Genomic DNA, 21166 nt, shown 5'->3' on the forward strand with positions numbered 1-21166 from the left:
ATTTAGTCATGAAGAACAGCGGGGCTGAGCCCCACCAGAGGTCAGAGAGTGAGGATGGGGGGAGAACCACCAAGATGAAGACTGGATGGATCCTGAAGACCACCATCATTGGGGTATTGACTCCTCCCTCATTATCACTTTCTGTTTAAGGGTCCAAAGTTGGAGGATGTTATCACATTATTATCACCATGTAAAAGTCTGTGCTCCAATCACATCATCCGATATAAAATGTCCAGCTGGGAGGAAATGGGTGTAACAAAAGAGAATCCATATTATGTGTATATATAGCAGTGGGGGGAGGGGGGAGAGAAGAAGTCAGGAGTATGTAATGTACAACATAGAGTATATAGTGCAGGGGTCAGGAGTATGTAATGTACAACATGGAGTATATAGTGCAGGGGTCAGGAGTATGTAATGTACAACATAGAGTATATAGTGCAGGGGTCAGGAGGATGTAATGTACAATGAAGAGTATATAGTGCAGGGGTCAGGAGTATGTAATGTACAACATAGAGTATATAGTGCAGGGGTCAGGAGTATGTAATGTACAACATAGAGTATATAGTGCAGGGGTCAGGAGTATGGAATGTACAACAGAGTATATAATGCAGGGGTCAGGAGTATGGAATGTACAACACAGAGTATATAGTGCAGGGGTCAGGAGTATGTAATGTACAACATAGAGTATATAGTGCACGGGTCAGGAGTATGTAATGTACAACATAGAGTATATAGTGCAGGGGTCAGGAGTATGTAATGTACAACATAGAGTATATAGTGCAGGGGTCAGGAGTATGTAATGTACAACATAGAGTATATAGTGCAGGGGTCAGGAGTATGGAATGTACAATATAAATTATACAGTGGAAGGGTCAGGACTCATAATATTGGTATTCAGTAATCAGTGGAACATTAAATGTTTACTGTAGACAAGTTGCAGAGATCCCACACCGCTGCCTCCCATCTCCTGAGACTGCACTCAGTGACTTGGGTCTGAGACACTACAGACATATCCCTCCACCCGGCACAGCCAGCAGACCACAGAGCAAGGAACCCTGGGAGAATTGTTCTGTCAGAGATTTTACTAGACCCAGAAATAGGGAAGAAGACTCAAAGCACACACCCCAGGTGCCTAGGTCTAGTAACACTTAAGGTGAAAATGAACATTTTGCTGCCAGCTGAACCCCAGAACCTCCATAAATCCAGTCTAGATACATAAATTGTGTCTGCAGCACAGAGAAGGAAGATTATCCGAGAGAAATCCAGGAATACAGGACGGGGAACACAGCTCAGGAAAGTGACCAGGGGATTACAGGCTGATATCACCCAGTCCCCGCCCTACTCTGGACCAATCAGTGAGCAGTATGGGTGGAGGAATGGATTTAGTGTTCATGACCCACCTGTGCTGATCTCTGTAGGAGTGTCCTCCTCTATAAATGTCCCCGTTATTCCATCCTCCTCCATAGACTGCTGATCATCCCTCACATACGCCTCTTCTTCTTCTGCTTTAATCTCAACTTTTATATCTATCAGATCTTCACCCTAATAAAATAATAATAGAAGAGTTCATCTGTAAAACATAAACTCCAAAATTATGGCATCACATAAAAAAAAAAAAATCACTTCTGTGAGTCCATATTCTAGATTCTCCATCCCACCAACCTTGTAATAGTGAGGGATGGTGTGACCTTCCTGTGTGGAATCCCGGGAATACAGAGGACAGAAACATCTCTCTGGTGGGTTCCTGGTATTAGGTGGCTCCATCATATCCTTGTGTCCTTCTGAAAACTCCTCCATCACTCCATACTCCTCATCCTCCTCTTTATACTCTTCTTTAACAACAATAATATAATCATCGAGGATTCCACTCTGAATATATAATAAAAATGACATCGATGGTAACAATGCAGATAATGTACAGATCCTAATGATATTATCAGTGATTGTTCCTCATCTACCTGATGATGGTGAGGGATGGTGTGACCTTCCTGTGTGGAATCCCGGGAATACAGAGGACGGGGACATCTCTCTGGTGGGTTCCCATGACTGGATCCATCTGTAGGAAACACACACACTGACTGAATCCATTGTTTCTATGTGTTTATCAGATGATGGGGGATCTAGGTGGATCCTCCGTACTGCTCTCTCCTTTACAATAAAGTCTCCTCTTACCCGGTGATGTGAGGGGCGGCTGATTGTCCATCATGACGTCCTTGTAGAGATCCTTGTGTCCTTCTAAATACTCCCACTCCTCCATGGAGAAATAGACAGTGACACCCTGACACCTTATAGGAACCTGACACACACAATGATACAGTCACCATCCAGACACATCCCTTGTCTGTTACTGGAGAATGTCCCAGAATTCCCGGCACCGCTCACCTCTCCTGTCAGCAGCTCAGTGATCTCTCTGGTGACTTCTAGAATCTTCTTCTTCTTTCTCTCTTCTATCAGGGAGGGAGGTGGAGGCAATGTGATGTCATATGATCTCCAGACTTCACAGGAGGAAAACTCTACATCTGAACACAAAGAGTCACATCAAATGATATTCCCAGAATCCTCCTCACCTCTCCATTCAGGTCTGTGTTTTAGTGAAGCCCCACTTCAGACAGCAACAACAGGCAGGACGAGGAATAGCAAGAAGGAGCTGAGAGACAAATGAGAATATTGCTCAGCCAATGGGAGATGATCTCAGCATGACTTCCATCATGAAGGAGATGAGGGGGAGGGGAGGAAGTCACTGAAGGTGACCATAGATCCATGGAAATTCAGCTGGTTCAGCAGGGATCGCTCACATTTCCATCCATGTGTGGCCACTGCTGGATAAAAGCCACTCTCCCAGCGGCTGCAGCCAATAGCTTCAGTGCTGATCTGTGTATTCTGAGAGCGGAGGAGTCCCACCATTGTCAGAATACAAGAGTGCAGCGGGGAGGAGTCCCCCCTCCACCTCCAATGTGTGGATGGGGGAAGCAGATCAGTTTTTATGGTCATCCAGCTGGCTGAACGATAAAACTGAACCATGTAGGCCAGCTTTGGGGGCAAATATATTATCATCAACTCCTCCCCCTGAAGGGGTTCATCTACGTATTACCTCCTCTGCTGCCACATCCAGATATGTCTCCTCTCTGCTTCCTCCTGATTCACGGCTCCTATGGGACTTCCTGTCTGTACCTGACATCACCTCCTGTTTCTACCTGACATCACTTCCTGTCTGTCTTCCATAGAGACTTCCTGTCTGGGTAGAAGTGAGATCCCCACCTTGTGGAGCTCAGAGGAACTGCAGCCCCGAGAAGCGTCTGGTGGTGTGACCCCGGCCTTGTGCTGGGTGTGTATGGACTGTAGATCCTTATAGAGGGGTCACCTCCACTCTCACCAAGGGGGGCAGAAATATATGACTCCTCGTGGGAGGGGTTTTGGCCCCTTTAATTTTGCAGTAACATTGATTGCAGATTTAGTCCTGTAGAACATCTGGTATATGGATACAAAGCCCCCCAGCTGGGAGTAAAGGGTGGAAATGGCTGGTGACCCCCAGATTTGGGCAATGATGTCATCACTATAAATGGATAAAACCCGCGCTATGTGTAACAACTCCAAACCTACAAAAACCTTCTAGCGGACTGCTGCTGTAACAAAGGGAAGGATTCCCTGTCATCTAGAAGAGCATTATGTGTCACAGCGCTGTCCTATTGTGTGTGCACAGAAATCATCACAAATACACTACAAATATGTGGAGACATTCAGAGATAAAGAGCTCGGGGCTCCAAATCCTATTCTCTGCACATCCACTGCTTCCACTTTACACCCACTTCATTGGTCTTATGGGGTTTATCAATAAATGAAGGAAACTGAACCGTGTGCAAATCCATCCACAACATAAAGTGCTTTGTGCTCAAGATGCTGCTCCCTGCACATCCACTGCTTCCACTTTACACCCACTTCATTCATCTCATCAGATTTGCTGCTATAGGAAATCATGTAAAATGATCGTATAAACAATTGTGCAGCTAATTGGCCACTAGGATTACTTTTACATGAAAGCCGACCTCCAGCTAATAAACCAGCACTAGAATGATGCCTGTAGCTGCAAGCATCCTCCCGGTATAACCACTCCAAGTCCAGCGACGTTCCAGTACATTGCTGGTCCATGTTGGACATATATGTACCAGCAGAGAACACGGACATACGATGAATCGGGTCTGCGGACCAATATGACTGCAATTCATTCTTTTCTGTAACGTCCATGTTGGGGGTTCATCCGAAAAAAGTTTTAATTTCATAAACGGTGATAGAGTTCCATGTGAGTTGTGTGACAAGAGCTGAATTTGGGTGTCGCCATGTATTGTGGTGTATAAATTGCCTTGGCCCACAATTGGTACAAATCTTCTGTGAAGAACAGTGGAGGGGCTGAACACTAGTGCTGGCAGTGACCGGGCCGATCCGGCTAACACTGAGTATTGGGGACACTATACAAAGCCGGCACTAGTATAGTTCTGTTCATGATCAATATATTGATCCGTACAAACACTATACTAATAATGGCGGTGATCAGCGACCTATAGCGTGAGTGCCACAGTGTGCGGCCAATCTAACGCCAGCTGACCCTGGCTGGGAGGGGCTTACTGACCCTGACACTATGTGATGTCACTAGTGGCAGGAATACAGAGATCAGTGAAACATTCTATATACTGACACTGTACTAATGGCACTGGCTGGGTGATAAGGTGTGGTCATGGTTCCCTACCTACACGGGATGGGTGATAAGGTGTGGTCATGGTTCCCTACCTACACGGGATGGGGAATAAGGTGTGTTCATGGTTCCCTACCTACACGGGATGGGGAATAAGGTGTGGTCATGGTTCCCTACCTACACGGGATGGGGAATAAGGTGTGGTCATGGTTCCCTACCTACACGGGATGGGTGATAAGGTGTGGTCATGGTTCCCTACCTACACGGGATGGGGAATAACACTCATGATAAATAATTACACAAACATTATTGATGATATACTGGAGAGAACTCTAAGGACATGGGGCTGCTAAATACCGAGACCAGAGCTATTAGAGAACAGCTGGAGATGCCAGAATTAGCTATGGAAAGCATGAGTGCTGCTCTGACAGGTCTGTGTGAGATGACAGAGGACATCTATCAGTCAGTGATACGCCAGTAGGAGGAGCTCGAGCGGCAGCGCAATGACATCATACCCGGCGTCGACGCCATCTTGGTGCACCCGGATATATCCACACATGCAGTACACCCATGCTGTAGTGGAACTAATGCTGTGAAAACATCTACAGATGTGAGTAGATCCGTCTTTATATTTTAACAATAAAAGGTTTCACACTATATCGGATTTTCTTACTTCATTGGGGACGAGTTTGGAAGGTTATTGGCCCTGAGAAGCAGGAGAGTTCAGGGGAGACCCCGGTACAGAGGAGGAGAGAGTCCCAACATTACTACTAACAAGGAAGCTTTCCTGTGGAACAGCAATACTGCAAGGCTCATTGGCCCTGTGGGGCCGGGGCAGGAAGGTGAGGGGGCACCCCAGCCACTGAGGACTGTCACTGATTGGTTGCACATCTGCATGAAGATCATAATTATTATCATGAATTGATTGTTTCCATTAAGGACACTTTATTATTGTGTTGTGCATGCCACACACTATGAAGGGGTTTATGCACCCATGTAGCATGTATTGAGGGACACAAGGACTATTGCACTTTATAGGCCATCTGGAATATTGGGGTTCTATTTACTTCTATACACTTATGTGTTTATATCACATCCTTGTAGAGTTTTCTATATGTGCTCACATCAGTTTATTTGTATTATTCCATTATATTTGTCTATGTGATATTATTGTCTAGCGCTGCACTACCTATATATTCATCTCAGCCCCCCTGACCACATTGTGACCCCTCTGGCTATCACACCTGAGCTGCTAAGCAGCTTCTGACCAACCAATAGGGTGCAGATCCCCCTGGCTGAACTAGGAGGGCGCTACAATGTATAATCTTCTACCTCAAAAGTCCAATTTTACTAGAAATACAAAAAGTATATGTGAGCTAGAAGGAATCACTCTCCTGTGGGAACACTTCAAATATTAGAGCTCCCCCTAGCTGCAGCCTGGTAATGACATTACTAGGAGGTCTGTTCATTTATCTGCTCCATACTTCCCGTCTTTATATAACATAACATAACATAACATAATACAATATAATAGAATATATTATATCTCCTGACATTTAGGGGTCTATTCATAAAAACATTTGTCTAGCAGTGCGCTCAGTGACAAAGCATGTACATTCCTTCTGTGTGAATGGGGAACAATTTAAAATGATTTTTGACTTAAAATGGAAAATGTTGCCTTTTGTTAGAATTTCTATGAGGAAGATCATATTTTCGTTTCCCCGGGGTGAACCATGGGAGTTATTATACCAAATAATAGACAAGGGTCATTTTCAGGTCTCAAGTCCCGCAAGGGACACACTTTTCCCCAACTGAAGTATTTAGTTCTGTGTATAGAGAAGGAATGGAAGCCGGGACCCCTCAGTGCAGGAACAAGGGGGGAGGGGATTACAAACACCAAATAATCCCGTGGTGGTCCCCACATCCTCCAGTCTAGCTGAGATGTCATTGTTCTGCCAACGAGAAGGATGAACAAGATGAAGAGATGCGGTATATGGAAGTATTCTCTACGTTTCTGCAGACACAGCGGCCATTATTCCAAGCTGAGGGATTCTGGGAGAGCTCGGGAATAAAGGTCACAATGGAAGAGTTTCTGTCCTCCAATGTAATGAGGACAAGAGAAGTCCCACATCATGGACTATACACTGTGTCACGGATAAAATGCACGCCCATGACGACTAGCTAACCAAGGCGTGGTCCGCCCATGACTTGGGATAAAGAGGGAATGAGGGGGACTTTCAGCATATAAGACTGGACAGGATACCCTTTCACAGCCCGCATTACCTCTGGCAACCACTAGAGGGAGACTCCACTCCAATCCAGCTGGCTGACCACACACAGGCAGATATGAATCTTATATACAATCTGGTGCACGCTAAGGATTGAGGAGCAGTCTAGCAATTGGCACACCCTTCTAGGATTCCTCCAGCTATCCTACAAGCTAGAACCCCGGTGTTAATCACTCTTCAACTGTCCACAGACCCCCACATTAGACACACAACACACGGTAGCTTGCCACCACCCAACAGTTTGTCCACAGACTGGTCTACTGGGCCACCACACACACACAGATCTCCGTCTGGCAGATCTATGTTACAATCTGCAGGCAATCTGCCAACACACAGTACAATTGCATACAGATTGGCAATGAACTTAGACTGAGCACATAGACTCTACAATACAACAATCTCTCCGGAGATATGAGCCCGAGCTTAGTACACAGAAGTCACTTATTCATTTTATGATTTAATATCCCAAAAGTGGGCAGTGCATTAAATATGTACAAAGAAAAAAAGTTGCAGAAAATACAAAAAGACACACAATTGGCTATTCACAATAAAATAAAAGGGAATAAAAACAGAAATAAAACTTTTACCAAGATTTATCCTGAGACTGGAGCAAGTCAGAGAAAGTCCACGATTCACCAGTCACATGGAACCGGCTCCGTACGAATCACCCCGTCCATATCTCAGGGTACTCAATTTATTGAAATATGGATGTGGGCTGCACATTAGCCCTTGGCCAATCAACCCTGGGGGATGTTCCTGTAGCAGCCCATAGGATGTTCTGGGTTCTGAAGTGCCCAGAGCTGAATGGGCCAGGAATGGTTTGGATCACTTGGTCAGGGATAGAATTTCCGACACCAGTGTGTTAGTCCGAACACAACAGAACCAATCGCTGTTCAGCTGTTGCAATCAGGCACCATAGAACTGTTTCCTGTGTTTCTCTGGGATTTCACAGGGGCTACAAATACAGTTTTACATGCAGATGTAGCCTACAGTGTGTCCAATCAGAAGGAAGTATTTTCATCTCTCTGCAACAAATATTCTAGCTTTTATGAGATGAAATACATTCCTTTGATTTGTGGATATAAATCAAAGCTGACAGAAACTTCGGAGCCTTCTCACGGTCTCCTGCTGACTCTTGTAGCCGAAATGACTAGGATTCTTCTTCTAGGTTCAAGAAGGTGGCAAACTCTGGCTACATAGGTGACAACATTGTATTGGCATCCAGGTGACACCTCTACCCTAAAAGCTGCTCTGTCCTTTCAGATGCTAATTGGTGAACATATGTCTCTGACCGAATACTGAACACTTATCTGTAATAACATGGAATAAAACTAGATTCACAATTACATATTTCTACTGATCACCTCACATCTCAGCTACCCAACCCTTACATTTATGTTACGCACTGCTCCAAAAAATGAAAGGAACACTTTGAAAACCCATCAGATCTCAATGAGGAAAAATCTCCTGCTGGATATCTATACTGACATGGGCTGGGTAATGTGTTAGGAATGTAAGGATGCCCCATTGTTTTATGGAAATGAAAATGATCAACCTACAGAGAACTGAATTCAAAGGCACCCCAAAAATCAAGAAAAAATGATGCAGCAGGCGAGTCCATTTTACCGAAATTTAATTGCAGCAACTCAGAATGGTCCTCGGTAGATTGTATGGCCCCCATATGCTTGCATGCATGCCTGACAATGTTGAGGCATGCTCCTAATGAGACCATGGATGGTGTCCTGGGGGATTTCATCACTGTGCTCCTGGACAGTCTAAAGTGCAACCAGGCAGCTTGGATGAATCTAAACATGACATCCCAGAGGTGTTCTATTGGATTTAGGTCAGGCCAGAATGGGGGCCATTCAGTGGTATTAATTCCTTCATCCTTCAGAAACTGCCTGCACACATTTGCCACATGAGGCCGGGTATTGTCGTGCACCAGGAGGAACCAAGGACCCAATGCACCAGGAGGAACCCAGGACCCACTGCACCAGGAGGAACCCAGGACCCACTGCACCAGTGTAGGGTCTGAAAATGGGTCCAAAGATTTCATCCCAATACCTAATGGCAGTCAGGGTGCCATTGTCTAGCCTGTAGAGGTCTGTGCGTCCCTCCATGAATATGCCTCCCCAGACCATCAGTGACCCACCACCAAAACTGTCATGCTGAATGATGTTAAAGGCAGCAGAACATTCTCCATGGCTTCTCCAGACCCTTTCATGTCTGTCACATGTGCTCAGGGGGAACCTGCTCTCATCTGTGAAAAGCACAGGGCACTAGTGTTGGACCTGCCAATTCTGGTGTTCAATGGCAAATGTCAATCCAGCTCTATGGTGCCGGGTAGTGAGCACAGGGCCCACTAGAGGATGTTGGGCCCTCAGGCCACCCTCATGAAGTTCCTCCTTGCACAAAGGAGCAGATACAGTTCTGCTGGTGGGTTAAGGAACTTCTATGACCCTTTCCAGCTCTCCTAGAATAACTGCCTGTCTCCTGGAATCTCCTCCATGCTCTTGTCTCCTGGAATCTCTTCCATGCTCTTGTCTCCTGGAATCTCCTCCATGCTCGTCTCCTGGAATCTCCTCCATGCTCTTGTCTCCTGGAATCTCCTCCATGCTCTTGCTGGGAGACACAGCAAACCTTCTGGCAATGGCATGTATTGATGTGCCATCGTGGAGGAGTTGGACTACCTGTGCAACGTCTGTAGGGTCCAGGTATGACCTCATGCTACCAGTAGTGACACTGACCCTAGCCAAAAGAAAAACTAGTGAAGAACAGTCAGTAAAGATGAGTAGGGAAAAAAATGTCAATGGCTTCCACCTGTAAATTCCTGTTTTGAGGGTTGTCTCATTGTTGCCCATCTAGTGCACCTGTTGATAATTTCATTAACACCAAAGCAGCTGAAACTGATGAACAACCCCCTCTGAGACTTCACTGACCAGATCAATATCTCAGGAGTCTCATTGACTTGATGCTAGACTTTGATTAATAAGTCTTCCTTTCATTTTTTGAGCCGCGTATTATGAATGCTAACTCTACAAAGCTGCAGATCTGTGAGAGTTCTATTCTGGATTCTTCTGTTTATAGATTACTGAGACCTTTACAGTAAGATGTGCATTTCCTCATGTAATGTTCTATTTGTGTGTTTTGTTTTTTATGTTTCACTTCCCTCCACCCATCAACCAATAAGTTTGGAGACCACTGCTCTAGTGGGACCAGGGAAAAGAAAGAAGAGATGCAGCAGAGCACAGCACTGGATCAAGAATAAACTCAGGGTAAACGGATCCACCTTGCATTAGAGTGGAAAGCCAGCTGTGATGACATTTGCGTGCTGCTGCCCAGAATCTCTGGCGAGAAGGGGGAGTACTTTAGTCCACAGACACACTCCCGGGATGGATTACTGCTACCCAGCCTAACCAGAGGGATACCACCTACCAGGAGCTCATAGGGGGACCCCTAGTGGAAGAGAACCATCAGCCTCATACCCAACAGAGGGAGGACCACCCACTATCAGATGACATCTGGATTATTTATACACAAAACCGCATTTATTATGCGCGTCCAGTGAGTGCGCATTGCCTTATCACTACCACACGGGTACCGGGTCTCTAAGTCACCTGAGCACTTATATCTTTATATTGATTTGCTGGACTATCTTCTTCGGCTTTTGAACTTTTATTTATATATATTTACAATTTAATAAGGATTTCTTTTCTTTTCTTTACACACATTGGTTTTAACATCAAGCGCTGCACTTTATATATACATTGCTATTTCCTAGGGTGATATTGGTACCTTTTTTGTGCATAGCAGCTTGTTACCTATATACTTAGGCGCTTGTACTACTTACTGCATACATTTTTGTTTTTTCTGTTGGTTGGACTGGATGGATTGGTGTCTTTTTTCCATCCAGATGATCTCTGTAACTATGTAACAAGGTGACTCCAGTAACACTGCTGAGACTCATTTTGTTTTGGTGAAAAGGTACAAAAAGGAACCTCCATGTTTCCATATAATTCATGCTATATGAAAAGACGTGATGGGGATAAAATACCAGATTGTCTCATAAGAATGTAGGACGTATATTATAGTATGTTTGTTGATTTGTGATCCCATGATATATATTTGGTGTGTTGGAGTTTATCGGTATTGTTAGGAATATTGTATGCATGCTACCAAAGCCGTAATCAATCAGTAGATCAGAATACAAATTATTCTTTTATTATCTCTCCTCTGTGTGTACAACTATTATTCTAATCGCTTTATGTAATCCAACCTCCTGATAGTTACAATTCTCCATTTAATCACTGTTACTCCAAAACGTAATGATTGTAAATGAGGAATAATATCTACTCTCCAAGGCATTCTATAGATTTCACAAGGGCCAATTTGTTATAGTGAAATATTCATTTTTCCCGATCACAGATTAGTTAATTCCGACCCCAAATAAACTCAGACCCCACAATTCTTATCCAAGGATGACACCCAGTGGCCATGGGAGGTAATGCTTGAGTAAACATGGGTTAGATAATCAGATTCCCCAATCACAGAGCAGGTTCCACCTCCTGGCCAGGTTTATTCAGATTTGATGAATCTATTAGTCATAACTAGATAAAACCGGCAGGAACACTCACAGAGGGAGGACCATCTACACAGCCATCTGGAAGGTAGACATCATCTCACACTCAGATCATCTAAAGACACTCATCAACTGAAGAAGAGACACCATTTTGTGGAAGCTCAATCCCAACCGTTAATTGGCAGCCATCTTTGAGTCTGATCATCAGTTCTCCAAAAAGATGACCTGATACTTGGAGGGTAATTATATATTTTCTGTTGATTTTGCTTGCTTAGACTAGTAAGTCAATTGCCACATTCCTTTGTGTAACCTAATAACTCTCCCCATGATAACATCACTTCAAGTTAAGTCATTTATAAAAATGTTCCTGTTCTTAGGCCATACTGGTGGACTATTCTGCATAGTTTATTCCTTCTGCAGGAGACAGATTATTGTCCGTTTTTATTGGTTATGATGTTTACAGGGAGACTAATTATTGAATTTAATTCACTCTATTTTAGAGCTTTTACAGAAACATCTTAGTGTCAGTGTAAATCACAATCTGACTATTATTTATGGTGTTTGTAAGTGACTTATGTAAATAAATATTGATTTTCATACTCTGCAGTCTATACCTACACAGATCTTGTTTGAGTTCTTAAAGAATTTTTCAGATTAAGTTATTTTTATAAATCATTTTTTGTATTGGAGACACTGTGATTAAAACCAAAAATACCTCATTTGGAATTTAGATGACGCTAAGTATCCTAGCAATTAGCACCATCTAGTGTCCAAAGTGTCAGTGAACACCTGAACAACTGATTTAGTCAGCTAAATCAATTGTTCAGGTGTTCCCTGACACTTTGGACACTAGATGTTGCTAATTGCTAGGATACTTAGCGTCATCTAATGGCCAAATGAGGTATTTTTGGTTTTAAATCAATGGTTGGTTTAATTCTGTGGTTTTATGTAATTTATATCTTCAATGTTTGAAAATGTATGATCTCGGGTCTTTGTACGAAATTACCCCTAACATAGTAAACTAAGGGGACTATGCAAAAAATATATTGGGGGAGTGTGACAAGCATGTGTCCAGCTGTGACAAATTCTGGCCATATTTTAATAAACTCAGTGATTTCCTATAATCGTCAGCTCCCTCTAGTGGCCATAATAATGTATTACTTCCAAAATACCTCAATCAGGAAAAACAGTTTAATACCACATTATTGCCACTAGATGGAGCCAATGATCATAGGAAATCACTGTATGAAAAGACCAACATGTGACATGGCTGAATGAATGCTGGTCATATTAGTTCATCTATTCTCTAAGTGGGGTGGTATCTATTGGGCCAATCCCTTTTACAAACCACACATAATATCGACCTTCAAAGTGAAAACAGAAACGATTTGCACAAAATCAAAGAGTAGAAATATTTTCCGGTGGATCCCCTCTACCCAGACCCCATATGTAGACATAGAACAACAAGCTGTGTTCCCTCTCGTGCCGCACTCCTCCAACCACCCAAACCCACACAAAAGCCAAGGGAAATAATGAGAGGAAAGTTCCCCTTTAGTTTGGGGCGGAGTTCTCCTTCCCTCCTGTTGGGGGATGGGAGAAGGATGGACTGAAGACAGAGAGACGCTTCGGGGTCACCACTGTTCTGTAGAGCCTTGAAATGAAGGACATCAACTTCAGAAGTTCTTGTTGTCTGTGTAAAGTTCCCCGATAACGAGATCTGGACTCTCCAGGCTTCTAGCTCTGTAACCCGCTATATCATTATCAGGAAACGCAACTCCGACACCCAAGAAGGGCTGAAGTTGTGTCCTTCATTTCCAGGATCTACTGACCACTCTGCACCCCGACATTTACTGCACTTCATCCATGTCTTTGGGGACCTCATCTCCTTATCAACTGTTTCTTCCATGATGAAGATCATCCATGGAGTATATCTGAGGTGTATATCAGGGTGTGCTTCTTCCCCACATGAGAGCTGGGATGTCCAGCAACATTCATCTAGAAGACATTTCCGGCACGCAAGGCACTAATACACCTCCAGGGTTGTGTGGGACCCCTGATGTACAGGAAGACAGGACTTCAGCGAGGAACATTTCCCTCACTCAGGACAGGAAAGTGGCTTCTGCCCCGTGTGAGATCTCTGATGTTTGGAAAGATGGAACTTCCGTGAAAAACATTTTCCACACTCAGGACAGGAATATGGCTTCTCCCCCGTGTGAGATCTCTGATGTATGTAAAGATCGTAATTCTTTGAAAAACATTTTCTGCACTCAGGACAGGAATACGGCTTCTCCCCTGTGTGAGATCTCTGATGTGTGTAAAGATTGGACTTCCGTGAAAAACATTTCCCGCACTCAGGACAGGAATACGGCTTCTCCCCTGTGTGAGATCTCTGATGTATGTAAAGATAGGGCTTGTGTGAAAAACATTTCCCACACTCAGGACAGGAATATGGCTTGTCCCCCGTGTGAGATCTCTGATGTGTGTAAAGATTGAACTTCCGTGAAAAACATTTGCCGCACTCAGGACAGGAATACAGCTTCTCCCCCGTGTGAGATCTCTGATGTGTGTAAAGATGGCACTTGTGTGAAAAACATTTCCCACACTCAGTACAGAAATATGGCTTCTCTCCCGTGTGAGATCTTTCATGCACATTAAGATGCGATTTATGCTGGAAACCCTTCCCACACTCAGTACAGGAGAACCTCTTCCCTGTTGGAAGGCCGGCCCGGTCCCGCACAGTCTGAGGTTCCTCAGGATACGAGGAATCTGATGGTCCATCTACACTGGGTGGTGCAAGATGGACATTGGAGGGAGCCGGGTTTTCTCCTGGACTATACTGTGTGATGTCCTCATCATCTACTTTCCAGTCTGGAGACAAAGTGAGACAATCCTCGGAGGTTTTCCTCATCTCCCGGCCATGGACTAAAATACAAAGACAAAGAGGATTACTAGACAGGAGCTGATTGGTTCCCCCAAACCAGGACTCCGCCCACATCAGGCAGCTTGGTCTCTGAGGAGCTTACAATTCCACCCTCAAGGGAACTAGGAAATGGCTCCTCTGATCTCCTACCAGGTCATTTCTGTATTCATGGACCTTAGTCAGAGAGTGAGGAAACAACCAGAACTGTCTTTTATAGGAGGGACAGTGATGAGGGGATTATAGGACAAGGGTCCCCACCCCCTCTATCACTCATCGCCATCTTCCCAACACAAGAAGTACTGCACTTCCTTATTTAGTCCATGATTTAGTCATGAAGAACAGCGGGGCTGAGCCCCACCAGAGGTCAGAGAGTGAGGATGGGGGGAGAACAACCAAGATGAAGACTGGACTGATCCTGAAGAACACCATCATTGGGGTATTGACTCCTCCCCCATTATCACTTTCTGTTTAAGGGTCCAAAGTTGGAGGATGTTATCACATTATTATCACCATGTAAAAGTCTGTGCTCCAATCACATCATCCTATATAAAATGTCCAAATGGTAGGAAATGGGGGGAACAAAAGAGAATCCATATTATGTGTAGATATAGAAGTGGGGGGAGAGCAGAAGTCAGGAGTATGTAATGTACAACATAGAGTATATAGTGCAGGGGTCAGGAGTATGTAATGTACAACATAGAGTATATAGTGCAGGGGTCAGGAGTATGTAATGTACAACATAGAGTATATAGTACAGGGGTCAGGAGTATGTAATGTACAACATAGAGTATATAGTGCAGGGGTCAGGAGTATGTAATGTACAATATAGAGTATATAGTGCAGGGGTCAGGAGTATGTAATGTACAACATAGAGTATATAGTGCAGGGGTCAGGAGTATGTAATGTACAACATAGAGTATATAGTGCAGGGGTCAGGAGGATGTAATGTACAACATAGAGTATATAGTGCAGGGGTCAGGAGTATGTAATGTACAACATAGAGTATATAGTGCAGGGGTCAGGACTATGGAATGTACAACAGAGTATATAATGCAGTGGTCAGGAGGATGTAATGTACAACATAGAGTATATAGTGCAGGGGTCAGGAGTATGTAATGTACAATATAGAGTATATAGTGCAGGGGTCAGGAGTATGTAATGTACAACAGAGTATATAGTGCCGGGGTCAGGAGTATGTAATGTACAACATAGAGTATATAGTCCAGGGGTCAGGAGTAGGTAATGTACAGCATAGCGTATATAGTGCAGGGGTCAGGAGGATGTAATGTACAACAGAATGTATAGTGTAGTGGACAGGATTATGTAATGTACAACAGAGTATATAGTGCAGGGGTCAGGAGGATGTAATGTACAACATAGAGTATATAGTGCAGGGGTCAGGAGGATGTAATGTACAACCGAATGTATAGTGCAGGGGTCAGGAGTATGTAATATACAACATAGAGTATATAGTGCAGAGGTCAGAGGTATGTAATGTACAACAGAGTATATAGTGCAGCGGTCAGGAGTATGTAATGTACAACATAGAGTATATAGTGCAGGGTCAGGAGTATGGAATGTACAACAGAGTATATAGTACAGGGGTCAGGAGTATGTAATGTACAACATAGAGCATATAGTGCAGGGGTCAGGAGTATGTAATGTACAACATAGAGTATATAGTGCAGGGGTCAGGAGTATGTAATGTACAACAGAGTATATAGTGCAGGGGTCAGGAGTATGTAATGTACAACATAGAGCATATAGTGCAGGGGTCAGGAGTATGTAATGTACAACATAGAGTATATAGTGCAGGGGTCAGGAGTATGTAATACACAACATAGAGTATATAGTGCAGGGGTCAGGACTATGGAATGTACAACAGAGTATATAGTGCAGGGGTCAGGAGGATGTAATGTACAACATAGAGTATATAGTGCAGGGGTCAGGAGTATGTAATGTACAACATAGAGTATATAGTGCAGGGGTCAGGACTATGGAATGTACAACAGAGTATATAGTGCAGGGGTCAGGAGTATGTAATGTACAACATAGAGTATATAGTGCAGGGGTCAGGAGTATGTAATGTACAACATAGAGTATATAGTGCAGGGGTCAGGAGTATGTAATGTACAACATAGAGTATATAGTGCAGGGGTCAGGAGTATGTAATGTATAACACAGAGTATATAGTGCAGGGGTCAGGAGTATGTAATGTACAACATAGAGTATATAGTGCAGGGGTCAGGAGTATGTAATGTACAACAGAGTATATAGTGCAGGGGTCAGGAGTATGTAATGTACAAGTTATATAGTATAAGGGTCAGGACTCACAGTATTAGTATTCTGTAATCAGTGGAAGCTTAAATGTTTACTGTAGACAACATGTAGAGGTGAGCTGGGATTAAACCATCATGAAACAGGTTAGATTGGAGGTGACCAAATCCTTGGACAGAGGGGTGGCTTAGAACGTGGTACACTTGGACAGAGGGGTGACGGTGGACGTGGTACAATTGGACAGAGGGGTGGCGGTGCACGTGCTACACTTGGACAGAGGGGTGGCGGTGGACGTGGTACACTTGGACAGAGGGGTGGCGGTGGACGTGGTACACTTGGACAGAGGGGTGGCGGTGGACGTGGTACACTTGGACAGAGGGGTGGCTGTGGACGTGGTATACGTGGACAGAGGGGTGGCGGTGGACGTGGTATACGTGGACAGAGGGGTGGCGGTGGACGTGGTATACGTGGACAGAGGGGTGGCGGTGGACGTGGTATACGTGGACAGAGGGGTGGCGGTGGACATGGAATACTTGGACAGAGGGGTAGCGGTGGATGCGATATACTTGGACAGAGGGGTGGCTGTGGACGTGGTATATGTGGACAGAGGGATGGCTAATATGTAAGGTAAAGTCTACGGACTGGAAAAATCTGAATGTAAATGGATAGAAAACTGGCTAAAAGATTGTATTCAGAGAGTAGTGATTAATGATTCATACTCTGAATGGTCTGGGGGTGTCAGTGGTGTACCCCAAGGTTCAGTGTTATTAGTGGTGTACCCCAAGGTTCATTATTATTAGAGGGGTACCCCAAGAGTCATTGTTTTTAGTGGGGTACCCCAAGGCTCAGTTCTATTAGTGGGGGACCCCAAAGTTCAGTGTCATCAGTGGTGTATCCCAAGGTTCAGTGTTATTAGTGGGGTACCCCAAGGTTCAGTGTGATTAGTGGGGTTCCCCAAGGTTCAGTGTTATTAGTGGTGTACCCCAGGGTTCAGTGTTTTTAGTGGGGTACCCCAAGGGTTCAGTGTTATTAGTGGGGTACCCCAGGGATCAGTGTTGGGCCCCTTACTTATTAATATATATATAAACAATATGGGGTGTGAGATTATAAATCCCATTCCAGTCTTTGCAGATGACACCAAGCTGTGCCGGGGAATAACGTCCTTACAGGATGTCTCCAACTTACAAGCCGACCTCAATGCTCTGTGTAATTGGGGGGCTATGGGGCCAATGAGGGCTAATGGTGATAAATGTAAGGTTCTGCACTTGGGGGCCAAGAATATGCACCATACATACTAGGGGGGTACAACTGGGGAAGTCAATGGTGGAGAAGGATCTGGGGGGATCAGTTGTGGAGAAGGATCAGGGGAGGTCAATGGTGAAGGATCTGAAGGGGTTCAATGGGGGAGAGGGATATAGGGGGTCAATGGTGGAAATGTATCTGGGGGGGGTCAATGGTGGAGAAGGATCTTGAGGGTTCAATGGTGGGATATGATCTCCATGTATAGTACATAAGGGGATATATGATCTCCATGTATAATACATAAGGGGGGGATATGATCTCCATGTATAATACATAAGGGGGGATATGATCTCCATGTATAATACATAAGGGGGGATATGATCTCCATGTATAATACATAAGGGGGGATATGATCTCCATGTATAATACATAAGGGGGGATATGATCTCCATGTATAATACATAAGGGGGATATGATCTCCATGTATAATACATAAGGGGGGATATGATCTCCATGTATAATACATAAGGGGGGATATGATCTCCATGTATAATACATAAGGGGGGATATGATCTCCATGTATAATACATAAGGGGGGATATGATCTCCATGTACAATACATAAGGGGGGATATGATCTCCATGTATAATACATAAGGGGGATATGATCTCCATGTATAATACATAAGGGGGGGATATGATCTCCATGTATAATACATAAAGGGGATATGATCTCCATGTATAATACATAAGGGGGGGATATGATCTCCATGTATAATACATAAGGGGGGATATGATCTCCATGTATAATACATAAGGGGGATATGATCTCCATGTATAATACATAAGGGGGATATGATCTCCATGTATAATACATAAGGGGGGATATGATCTCCATGTATAATACATAAGGGGGGATATGATCTCCATGTACAATACATAAGGGGGGATATGATCTCCATGTATAATACATAAGGGGGATATGATCTCCATGTATAATACATAAGGGGGGGATATGATCTCCATGTATAATACATAAAGGGGATATGATCTCCATGTATAATACATAAGGGGGGGATATGATCTCCATGTATAATACATAAGGGGGGATATGATCTCCATGTATAATACATAAGGGGGATATGATCTCCATGTATAATACATAAGGGGGATATGATCTCCATGTATAATACATAAGGGGGGATATGATCTCCATGTACAATACATAAGGGGGGATATGATCCCCATGTATAATACATAAGGGGGATATGATCCCCATGTATAATACATAAGGGGGATATGATCTCCATGTACAATACATAAGGGGGGATATGATCTCCATGTATAACACATAAGGGGGGATATGATCTCCATGTATAATACATAAGGGGGATATGATCTCCATGTATAATACATAAGGGGGGATATGATCTCCATGTATAATACATAAGGGGGATATGATCTCCATGTATAATACATAAGGGGGATATGATCCCCATGTATAATACATAAGGGGGGATATGATCTCCATGTATAATACATAAGGGGGATATGATCTCCATGTATAATACATAAGGGGGGATATGATCTCCATGTATAATACATAAGGGGGGATATGATCTCCATGTATAATACATAAGGGGGGATATGATCTCCATGTATAATACATAAGGGGGGATATGATCACCATGTATAATACATAAGGGGGGATATGATCTCCATGTATAATACATAAGGGGGGATATGATCTCCATGTATAATACATAAGAGGGGATATGATCTCCATGTATAATACATAAGGGGGGATATGATCTCCATGTATAATACATAAGGGGGGATATGATCTCCATGTACAATACATAAGGGGGGATATGATCTCCATGTATAATACATAAGGGGGATATGATCTCCATGTATAATACATAAGGGGGGGATATGATCTCCATGTATAATACATAAAGGGGATATGATCTCCATGTATAATACATAAGGGGGGGATATGATCTCCATGTATAATACATAAGGGGGGATATGATCTCCATGTATAATACATAAGGGGGATATGATCTCCATGTATAATACATAAGGGGGATATGATCTCCATGTATAATACATAAGGGGGGATATGATCTCCATGTACAATACATAAGGGGGGATATGATCCCCATGTATAATACATAAGGGGGATATGATCCCCATGTATAATACATAAGGGGGATATGATCTCCATGTACAATACATAAGGGGGGATATGATCTCCATGTATAACACATAAGGGGGGATATGATCTCCATGTATAATACATAAGGGGGATATGATCTCCATGTATAATACATAAGGGGGGATATGATCTCCATGTATAATACATAAGGGGGATATGATCTCCATGTATAATACATAAGGGGGGATATGATCTCCATGTATAATACATAAGGGGGGGATATGATCTCCATGTATAATACATAAGGGGGGATATGATCTCCATGTATAATACATAAGGGGGGATATGATCACCATGTATAATACATAAGGGGGGATATGATCTCCATGTATAATACATAAGGGGGGATATGATCTCCATGTATAATACATAAGGGGGGGATATGATCTCCATGTATAATACATAAGAGGGGATATGATCTCCATGTATAATACATAAGGGGGGATTGCTGTAGGAAAGTCCTGGATTCTTTCTTGGATACACAGAATATAACTGGATATAACATTTATAGGGAAAGTTGATCCAGGGAATATCCGATTGCCTCTCGGGGGGATCAGGAAGGAATTTTTTCCCTGCAGGAGCAGATTGGATCGTGCTTTGCTGGGTTTTTGCCTTCTGGTGGATCAGCTGTGGGTGTCGGATTATAACTTTTATTTTTAATGGTTCAACTAGACGGAATGTCTTTTTTCAGCCAGACTAACTATGTAACTATGTAGGTCCCACACCGCTGCCTCCCATCTCCTGAGACTGCACTCAGTGACTTGGGTCTGAGACACTACAGACATATCCCTCCACCCGGCACAGCCAGCAGATAACAGAGAAGGTCCCCTGGAGGAGTCAGGCACAAGGCAGGAGACCCCAGTCACATGTCCTGGGTGCCTACATTATGCAATGCTTAGAGTAAAAATCAACATTATGCTGCCAGCTGAACCCCAGAACCTCCATAAATCCAG

At 43.6% G+C, this 21166-nt stretch overlaps 1 protein-coding gene across 1 annotated transcript in view; it reads right to left on the bottom strand.

Moving 5' to 3' along the window:
* Window positions 1-21166, bottom strand: part of LOC149469353 (uncharacterized) — a 76004-nt gene that overhangs the window by 2602 nt on the left and 52236 nt on the right. Inside the window, 1 exon segment of the mRNA XM_089669355.1 lies at window positions 13606-14193. Coding sequence (XP_089525481.1) covers window positions 13606-14193 — 588 coding nt within the window.

The sequence above is a fragment of the Staurois parvus genome, unplaced genomic scaffold, assembly GCF_062004578.1.
Source record: "Staurois parvus isolate SC_StPar_1 unplaced genomic scaffold, SC_StPar_1.0 ptg000073l, whole genome shotgun sequence".
Lineage (NCBI taxonomy): Eukaryota > Metazoa > Chordata > Amphibia > Anura > Ranidae > Staurois > Staurois parvus.